The sequence below is a fragment of the Corvus brachyrhynchos genome, unplaced genomic scaffold (genome assembly GCF_000691975.1).
Source record: "Corvus brachyrhynchos isolate BGI_N302 unplaced genomic scaffold, ASM69197v1 scaffold114, whole genome shotgun sequence".
In the NCBI taxonomy this organism is placed as follows: domain Eukaryota; kingdom Metazoa; phylum Chordata; class Aves; order Passeriformes; family Corvidae; genus Corvus; species Corvus brachyrhynchos.
This window is the reverse complement of record NW_008238337.1, coordinates 4,225,678-4,236,149: the sequence shown is the minus strand read 5'-3', so window position 1 is coordinate 4,236,149 and position 10,472 is coordinate 4,225,678. Positions and strand designations below refer to the sequence as shown.

Below are 10,472 nucleotides of genomic sequence, written 5' to 3'. Positions count from 1 at the left end.
GGCTATGGCTACTGCTGAATTATTTTGTGTAATGATTTTTGTGCGCATTCATTGCTCTGCCTTTCTGGTAGATGACACAGATTAAATGAAGCCAGACAACGCTCTCAGTCCGGGGTAATGACTTTAACTGTGGCGTCCTTTTGTCACTGCAAATTATGGTCAATGATGTAATGCTGGATGTGGAGATACAGTGACAGAGTGTGGGAGTGGTAAGATCATCCCAGAAGGGTTTGGCTTGGAAGGGAGCTTCAAGCTCATCTCATTCCACCTCCCTGCCACGGGCCGGGACACCTTCCACAACCAGGTGATTCCCCAAGAAGATGAATTGTATCCCTGGAAATCTTGAAGTGAAAATAGCCCCGGGGGGAGATGTGAGGCGAGCACACACAGGTAAACCCTCAGGAAATAACAAGTCCTTCTGGGTGATCCTGGCAAATTTGAGCTCTACAGGCACTTCTGACTTAGAGTTCTTCATATTCTAAAGGTTTTCATACGATCATTTGAGGTTACAGCTCTGAAATCCCGAGTTGTATCAAGTGTTTCGCAGGTTGCAGCCAACACCTTGCGCTTTGTCCAGGACAGAAATTTCAGCTTATTCAAAGTTTGGGTTGTGTTACGTTTTTGAATGTGCTGGGCTCCCCAGTTGAGATATAATCAAATTCCCTGGTAGTTTGTGGTTTAGGTTCCCATCCCAAAATAGAATCTTGCCAGTGGTAGAACAGCTGGAAATTTCAGTGTTAAGTTCATATTCCAGCTTTTTGTCTTTAAAATGAAGTGAAATCAGATGGCAGGGTCTTGCTTAACCTAGGCTCAAGTAACCGAAGACTCAAAATAATCTGCACACAAATATGATGTGTTTTGGAATTGTGACCATCTGTAGTAGTGTTCACCTTTGTTTTAAATAACTCTGAATGGCTGAAAACAACAGTTCTGTCAGCAATGGACTCAATCCAGGATCTGGATTGATTGGAAAAAGGATACACAGAGGGAATAGTGTTGTGTTTAAAAGCACAGAAACTGCATCAAGGCATTCGTGGCTGTTCCCTTTTTCTGCTGAGCTTTCGTGTGAAGTTGTGGGGTGAGCTGAACTTTTTGTGGCCACGTGACATTTTTTCCCCCACTTCCTTTCTTGCCCAAATCTTGCAAGACTTCACATCACGAGACTGAGTTCTTTGATTCCATGGGTACTTGGAGAGGGAGATGAAGTTTTCCAAGAACATGTAGTGACACGACAAGGGGGAATGGGTTCAAACTGAACGAGGGTAGGTTTAGATGAGGTATTAGGAGAAATTTCTTCCCTGTGAGGGTAGGGAGGTTCAGGGTGCCCAGAGAAGCTGTGGCTGCCCCCTCCCTGGAAATATCCAAGGCCAGGTTGGACAGGGCTTGGAGCAACCTGGGGTAGTGGAAGGTGTCCCTGCCCATGGCTTTAATGCCCCTTCCAACCCAAACCAGTCTGGGATTCTGTGATACTAATTCCTGCTCCAGCCTTGCTGGTGACGTACTGGTGACAGTGGTGGCAATATTTCCCTGCAGCTGGACTGAGCCCAGGGCAGTGTGTGTCCCTGGCCCTGTGGCTGTGCATGGCCCTGGGTCACCGAGAACCCTGGAGCTTGCACAACCAAGGCTCTGGAGTGAAGAAATGCCAGAAGGGAGTGATTAGGAAATAACCTGGAGGTCTCTGTGCCCTTTCTCAGTGGGGTGCAGCTGCTGGCTCAGTCCCTGCTCCCTTGGGCCCACAGCAGTGGCACGGAGCCGTCCTTGCTGTGAGGAGCAGGAAACGAAGGGATGGTGGTGTTTTAATGGCTCCAAACCCTCTGAATGCCTCTGTTCTCCCTTCCATGTGTGGCTCTGTACCTTATCTTCCACAGGATGTTCCAAGTGCTCCAAGGAGTGAATTAGCAGATTCCTTGTGGGCTTTTCTCCGCTGCTTATCTCCACGATGGCCAACTGTTCCGCAGATGTGGCTCAGCCCTGCTCCCAGGGAGGGTGTTCTCTCCATGCCAGGGGCAGGTTGGAACATTCATGGCCTGGTTTGGGTTTATGCTCATAACATACTTCCTATATTTTTGTATAAAACCAGCTCTGAGCACTCACTGGTTTGGCAGATGAGGCCCAAGTGGCTCAGCCCAGGTGTTCAGGAAGACCTTGGGCCTCACAGTTGGTACTTGGGAATCCTCTGGGCTTTCCCATGTTGCAGTTTCACCAATGGGACCATCGCCTGTCCCTGCTGACCCCAGCACCCCATCCATCCCATAACATCATTTGTAATTGGTGGTGGTGCATTGAACCATTGAATTACCGAGAAAGAAAAGACCTTTAAGATCATCAAGTCCAACCACTGACCTCTTGATTTTTATTTTTTTTTAATCTGCTTCTCATTTTTTAATCATTGAGACTGGACCTTTATTCCAAAGCTCCTCAGCAAGGCTCAGACTGGGAGTTTGGGGATTCACCACCAACAGCTGCAACTTGACTTTTTCCACTTAAGGAGGAGCCCTTCCAGTGCCAAGTACCAACCTTTTATAAATGCTGTTCTCCCTATCCACTGGATTTGTATCTCCTCACTCCCCCCTTAACAGTAGCCTCCGGCTGTCTGACTTCAACTGGCCTTTTATTCCAATGCCTCCCTTTCCAGAAGGGATCACAATCACATGGGCTGAGCAGGATTTTGCCATTAGTGGGGGGTTTTCCTGTAAGTGTTCCCTAGCAGGATGCATTTCCTCTTGCATAAGCAAGGCTGCAAACCCTCCAAAGCCACAGAAATCCATCTGTTGGATTCTTGAGACAGATAAATCCTTTATAAACAGGAAAATGGGCAAACTCATGGTAGCTCTTGTGACACATCGTGATGGGAGATCAGAAAGGAGTGGAATGAAAAGTATCCCTGTGCGAGCGCGGCTGGCCTTTCCAAGGTCCTTTAAAAAGCTGCCACAAGGGCTGGGCTGTTCAGAGGGCACAGACTGGGAGATGAACCCAAAGTTTTGGTAAAATTCAGCTGGAAGTCACTCAGGAAGGGAATAAATAAGAGATTTGAAGGCTCGTTCCTCTGTCCCCACCAAGATGCCGTGTGTGGCCGAGCGGGATCCAGGACCTCAGCAGCCGTAGATCTGTCAGCACTTCTATTGTGGAGGCCTTTGCAGGGTGTCCAATGCTTCTGTTTTAATTTTGCTGAGGGTTGTAGCTCTGGCAAAATTTAAAAGCCTTTCAGCTCCCAGTCAGGAGGTTTTAAATCCTCTAAATTTGTGCTTTACCCCTCAAAAATAGTTTCTGTCTAGCAAGTGGATGGAGATGGTTCCTCAGGCAAGGTTTAAGGGCATAGAAAATAATCTGATTCATTTCTTTTTTTAAAGCTCTTGTTCCAAGTCCACTTCCTAAGAGAAAATCCCCAGCACAGCCCCGTTAGCCATGGGTACACTTCCTTACCCACTTGGGTATTTCCAAAGTTATTTCCCAAGGTTCCCTGAACCACCCAGGTGATCCTTTTGCAAGTGTGATAGAGGCTGAATCAGCCTTTCCTTGGGGTGAATCATCTCAGGTGTTGGTGTCTCACCTGATAATCCTAAAAGTGGCACAAAAAAGACATGGACCTGTTAGAGCCAGTCCAGAGGAAGCCACGGAGCTGCTCCAAGGGCTGGAGCCCCTCTGCTCTGGAGCCAGGCTGGGAGAGCTGGGGGTGTTCAGCTGGAGCAGAGAAAGCTCCAGGGAGAGCTCAGAGCCCCTTTCACTGCCTAAAGGGGCTCCAGAGGAGCTGGAGAGGGGCTTTGGATAAAGGATGGAGTGATAGGACAAGGGGGAATGGCTTTAAGACAAAAGAGGGTAGATTTAGATGGGATATTGGAAAGAAATTCCTGGCTGTGAGGGTGGTGAGGCCCTGGCAGAGGTTGCCCAGAGAAGCTGTGGCTGCCCCTGGATCCCTGGAAGTGCCCAAGGCTGGGTGGGAACGTGTCCCTGCCCATGGCAGGGGGTGGAACTGGAGGAGCTTTCAGGTTCCTTCCAAACCAAACCGTTCCATGAATTGGCCAAGCCTGGAGCTCCTGCCTGTGAGTCTGCTGGGAGAACCTGTGGCAGCCAAATTGAGCTGTGGATTTTCTTGGAGATGGATGAGGAGGAAGAGGAGAAGGAAGGGGATTGAGAAGCAAAGAGGAGAATGTTAAACACTCTTCCCATTTAAGGACAGTGTGTGCCAGGGACAGGAGACTCTTTTGGGGTGCTCAGGCTCCAGCTCCCCCCGTTGGGTTTTTCACCTGCTCTCCCTGGTGAGCTGAAAGAGCTGCAGCAGCTGCTCCTTCCCCCCCCCCGCCGCTCCCTCCAGCCACAGGCAGCACATTCCCCCCTCCTTCTCCTTGGAGAGCAGCCAGATCAAAATGGCTCTGATCCAACGCCAAGAATCACTCCCTTTGCTATGGAAATGAGCACTTGGGGGCTGCTCACCATGTGTGCATCAGAGAGTTCCTGCTAAGGATGACGAGCTGTAGGTGGGGAAGAGGGCAGGGAAGGTGTGTTCCAGCACATCCCTTTGGAACAAATAAGGATATTTTTGGATGCTCCTGAACTCCTTACATTTTTTAAAAGTCATTTATAGAAAACCAAATGATTACCCTTTGCATCAAACGGTGAAAATGAGGGAAATAAAGTAGTAGGGTTTCACAGTGGGATAAAGGGAGTTTCTCTTCCGTGAATGTGGAAGGGGTGACAGATCCCCAGGATCTGATATTTGAAATGAACATCTTTTCCTGCTGTTCTGCTATTGATCAAGTGAAGAAGAGATACAATTATCCACAAATAATCCTTTGTAAGCATCGCAAGGCTGAATTCCCAGCATTGGAGCAGCCACATTCCCAGACCCCTGGCTCTGTGGGATGTGATTCCAGGCAATTTGCTGTTCTTGCCCAGCACGACAAGTTCAAACCTTCGCTTTACCTTCTTCCCAACAATCTGATTTTAATCTGGATTCACAGCAGGGTGGGAATGTTGCCAGGGGGTGAACACTCCTGGAAATCCACCGTGCACAAAGCAGGAGCCTTTTCCCTGCTCCTGGATGAGTCGAGCGGGCGGATGATGAGTAAGGTGGGAGAGGGCTGAGCTGGGTGCGAGTTCCGGTGGTGTCGTGGCACGTTGGGCTTGGGAGAACATTCCCAATGTCCTGGGGGTGGCCTGGGGAATGGCAGAAAGGAGGGAAGATGGGGGTGATGCTGCTCTTGCATGGTCTCACTGCCAGCCCTGGCCATGGACTCCCAGAGGTTCAGCCAAGCCCTCACGGTTCTGGGAGGAGCCCTCGGGATGGAAGTGTGTGACAGGGCTTGGAATGAGTTGACACAAATCAGTAACTGGGTGTGGAACTGCATTTTTTCTGATGTGTCTTAACTGAACCCTGAGACTTAAGCATTTCTTGTCATTTGGGCATCTTGGAGTTGAAATTCACCTTTTCTTTGGGCATGATTTGGTGAGGCTGGGATCGTGCCTGAAGTGTCCAAGGCCAGGTTGGATAGGACTAGTGGAAGGTGTTCCTGCCCATGGCAGGGGGTGGAACTGGATGAGTTTTAAGGTCCCTTCCTGCCCAAACCATTCCATGATTTTATTTAGTGCTCTCACCTGCTGGCTGGAGCTGGAGAGCAGCTTCTGGTTTACGACTTCCCATCGCACTCCGGTGTTCCGGGGTGTGTCCAGCGTGGAACAGGCCTTTGATTTGTGCTCTGAGGGAAACAGTTGGCAGAAAGTGCATTACACAATTCCAGTGACTGATGGAAGTAGGGGGGGAGCCTAAGTTCGGCTTTAACGGGACAGAAATCATTAACAATTTCCATATAGCTTTTTTTCCGTGGATATATCAAACACCCCAGTTCTTCCAAAAATTTTGCTTTTAAGACCTGGTTTTTCTTAAACATTCTTAATTATCCTTAAAATATCAGTATGGAAAAGGTACTGCGGGGAATCCCCACCTGCTCTCCGTGGCTGGAAATGACTGTGGAGCCCTTGGCTCTGTGTCACCAGTGTGTGGAGCTCAGGTCAGTGTGAAGGTGTTCGGTGGCCTCCACTCCACACCTGGGACAGGCATCCCCATCACCAAACTGACCCCAAATCGGTGTGGACTGGGCACACTGGTGGCTCCAGTGGCACTGGTACATCCCTGTCCCAGCAGCTGAGCCACCATGGAAGTGACCAGTGCCAGTTCCCAAATGGGCTCTGGTGGAAAACAAATCCTCTGCTTCTTCTCCCTTATCTCTGCAGAACCAGAGTTTCACTGCAGAGCTGTCTGTTTCGTTAATTGGAACATTTTTCTCCTCTTCAAACACATTCCGTGGCATTTCCCGGCTCTGATGAGCGCTTCCCTGCAGTTATCCCGCTTTTTGTCGCTGTTAATTTTTTATTTAACCTCCCAGACTACAAAACACCCATCAACGCTCGGCGCTTCCCTGCGAAGCCTTTGCAGTCACAGACAGCCCTCTGAGCTTTCATCACAGTTTGCAGCAGACAGCCTGGGAGCAGGGATTCGGGATGCAGCCACATTCCCAGTCTCTCACTCCGGAGCATCGTGCTGGAGCGAGGAGCTCCAGGAGCTGTGCAGTTTTTCCCAGCCTCTCCATATGCTTGGGGACCTTCTGAGAGGCGAGATAGGAGGTGGACTCTGCTTATTTTTATTTTTTCCCTTTTTTTTTTGCTTTCCCTAGAGACTGGGACAGAAATATTTTTTCCCATATGTAAAAGCAAGATGCTGTATGGAGGCTCCTCTTTTGTTCCCTCTTCTCTGAGATGGGAAAAGCCCTTCCCAGATGCGAGGGCTCCGTAGGTTGTATCCACAGTCCAAGGCTGGTGTTGTGCCTGTGTCTTCTCCCAGGTACTGGAATTTTCCACACCAATTCCCTTTCCCTCTATTCTAACTCCAGCATTCTTGAAAATAATTTTTCTCAAGAAATGCTACAGACACACCAAGTTAATTGGAGTCATTAACTTGTTTCCATTACTCCTTTCTGCCTAGGAAACTCATTTTTTTTTTAGGGAGATTTTGGAGTTAGAAGAAAGAACTGGAAGCTAGGGAACATGTGGAACCACTTCACAGGAACACCGGATTTTGAGAGCTTGCATTTTTATTTACATCTTCTAGACCCTGTCTGACTTGAAAGTAAACAAGTTCAATCCAAGACTAGATTTATCCCTGAAAATATGTGGAGACTTGTCTAAAAACTGCTTTTGGGATTAGGAACTTCCTTTACTGCAGTCAGGGAACACATTTACAGTGGGGAAATTAATGCTTAATTGGCAAATTCTGTAAAAGCCCCCTGGAAATGCAGTTGGGTTGGGTTGGATGTAAAATTACCTGAAATTTTAGTTAATAAAAGAAGGAAAAGGCAAAGCTGGCTGAGAATTTGCCAGGTCTTAAGGTGGAGGATCCCTGGAAGTGTCCGAGGCCAGGTTGGATGGGGCTTGGAACAATCTGGGATAGTGGGAGGTATCTCTGCCCATGCTGGGGGTGGAATAGGATGAGCTTTAAGGTCTTTGGTGCCAAGAGGATGGTGCCAGACTCTTTCCAGCAGTGCCCAACAATAGAATGAGGAGCAATGGCTATAAACTAAACCACATGGAATTCCACCTCTTTCCATGGAGAGTGGCTGAGCACTGGAACTGCCCAGGGAGGGCGTGGAGTCTCCCTCTTTGGAGACATCCCAAACCCACCTGGATGCATTCCTGTGTCACCTGCTCTGGGTGAGCAGCCTTGGCAGGGTGTTGGACTGGCTGATCTCCAGAGATCCCTTCCCACCCCCAACCATTCTGGGATCCTGTCCCTTCCAACCCAAGCCATTCCACGATTCTACCAACAGCGAGCGAACCCGTGTTCCCACATTGCTGGAAGTGGGGCGATGGAGCTGATGCGAAGATCCAGTGTTGTAGATCCTTGTCCAAGAATCTTCTGGACAAGCAGGACATCCTTCCCCTTGAACTGACCCCCTCCTTTTGCATCCCTGTGCAGACACGATGAGGCGGGTGGTACGACAGAGCAAATTCCGGCACGTCTTCGGCCAGGCGGTGAAGAACGACCAGTGCTACGATGACATCCGCGTGTCCCGCGTCACCTGGGACAGCTCCTTCTGCGCCGTCAACCCCCGCTTCGTGGCCATCATCGTGGATGCCAGCGGTGGGGGAGCCTTCCTGGTGCTGCCTCTGCACAAGGTAAGTGCTGCTGGAATATTTCTTGAGTCACCTGCTCGGCTGTGCTGTCATCCCGGAGTTTCTCTGGGAATACTGAAGGCTGGGAAGTGTCAGCTGTGGTGACAAACGCTGCTCGGTGGTGCCGTGTATGAATGTGTTTAATGTCTGTAATCAGTCTGATGCTTCCTGTACATTAAACACAACAAACAAGCTGTTTGCTTGACTCATCTGAGCCAATTCTGGCAGAACTTTCCACATGGAATCGTATTTTAGAAGCCTCTTTATGATCAAGTCAGGTTTTTCTACTGTCAGGGATTCAACTATTTTTTTGTCACTTTGCTCAGGAACCACCTGAATCCAACTGCTCCTTGCAGAATTAATTCAGGAATCATCTGAATCCAACTGCTCCTTGCAGAATTCATTCAGGAACGCACCTGAGCCCAACTGCTCCTTGCAGAATTAATTCAGGAATCATCTGAATCCAACTGCTCCTTGCAGAATTCATTCAGGAATGCACCTGAGCCCAACTGCTCCTTGCAGAATTAATTCAGGAATCATCTGAATCCAACTGCTCCTTGCCCTCTGGTCCTACATGGAAAGGTCACATCCATCTTCTGGAGGAGATTTGTCTCATCCCTTTCTGATGCTTAACCAGCAAATTCTTGTGATCAAAAGCCTTTTTTTGCAACATTCTTTCCTCTGTGACCCTCCAGCTCCTCTCTTAAGCTGTGGTTAAGTTGTCCTCAGTCTGTCATCAGCCCTGAGCTGCTTTCCCAGCTCCACTTCCAGATCTGCCCTGTGGAATACAGAATTAGTGCCCAGGGCTCAGCTCAACTTCCCACCCGGCCAGGGCAGAGCAGGGGCAGCGACTTCTCCATCGTGTTAAGCAAAGCCAAACCCCAACCTCCCAAAATAGCTCCGTTTGGTGCTCTGATGAGCAGCCCTTCCCTGCTTTGGGCTCATCCTCAGGCCACGTGTCCTCCTCCTGCCTGGACCACGCGTGGTGGCACAGCCCTGGATGAGGAATTCCACATGCCCACAGCAGGGGATGTGCATCCTTCTTTTCCTCTCTTACATCCCAATGTTTGGAGCACAAATCTGATGAGGGAGCTGGGAAAGGGGCTCAGCCTGGAGAAAAGGAGGCTCAGGGGGAACCTTCTGGCTCTGCACAACTCCCTGACAGGAGGGGGCAGCCAGGTGGGGGTCAGGCTCTGCTCCCAGGAAACAAGGGACAGACCCTGAGGGAATGGCCTCAAGCTGTGCAAGGGGAGGTTTAGATTGGATATTGTGGAAATTTTCTCCATGGAAAGGGTTGTCAGGCATTGGAACAGGCTGCCCTGGGCAATGATGGAGTCCCCAGCCCCAGAGGGATTTAAAAGCCTCATGGATGTGGCAGCTGGGGACATGATGGCCTTGGCAGTGCTGGGGGAACAGTTGGACTCAATGGTCTCAGAGGGCTTTTCCAATGTTAATGATTCCATGATTCTGTGTTTTCTCAGTCCCTGGCAGAAATTCCTGCTAATTCTGAGTGCCCTGGCCTTCTGCATTTTTAAATGCCATCTTTGGCGTTATTTTCACATCCATTCTGTTCTTCCTCCCACTCTCCCTCTATTTATCACTGCCTTAGTGCCCTCAGCTCCATTCCTGCCTTCCACAGCCATTTAACATCCACATCTAAGGAGGTTCCATGGGAAGCTGGAGGAGCTGTGTCCCTCACCCCCAGCCTGACACGTTCTTTTGCAATGCAGTGCTTTGCTGGCTCTGCTCTAACCAGTTCCTGGGTTCCGCATTTATTTTTATAGCCTGGGCTGATGAAATTGTTCCTTCAGAACTTCAACACCCTAAATAACATTTGGATTTCTCTTTGAGCCTGTTTAGCACAGATACTTATTAAGCTCCCCGCAGCAAAATCCTTGTTGTTATATTCAGGGGTAAAAAAAAAAAAAAAAAAAAAAAAAAAAGCAATTTTCAGCCATGGGTTTGGGCTGATTTTAAAATTGGGCCATAAAAATACACTTGCTGCATTTCTGCAGGGAAAATAGCCCATCATGACATCGTGGCTGCTCAAACCCAGTGCTTTGCGGCTCACTGGGAATTATTTGGGATGTGGCTGACCCTCGGTGCGGGGTGAGCACAGAAAAGGGGGAATTTTACTCGTTTTAACGCGCTTTTTCTTGCCAATTTGCGGTACCGTTGCAAGGTTTTGTTATGGCCGGGGTTTCTCCCTGCCGGGCAGGCGGCTCCCAGCTCCTTCCCGGCGCTGGGTCGGAGGTTTGGGGGTGTTTTTGGGGCGCGATGAACCGCCGGGACCCCGCACCCATGTGCTC

General features: G+C 49.4%; 1 protein-coding gene across 3 annotated transcripts in view; it reads left to right on the top strand.

The window, feature by feature from the left end:
- CORO1C (coronin 1C) overlaps positions 1–10,472 on the top strand; it is a 50,106-nt gene that overhangs the window by 18,548 nt on the left and 21,086 nt on the right. For all 3 annotated transcript variants that reach the window (XM_017734870.1, XM_017734871.1, XM_017734873.1), the window contains exon 2: positions 7,967–8,166. In XM_017734870.1, coding sequence (XP_017590359.1) covers positions 7,972–8,166 — 195 coding nt within the window. In that variant the 5' untranslated portion in view covers positions 7,967–7,971. The remainder of the gene's footprint in view (positions 1–7,966; positions 8,167–10,472) is intronic.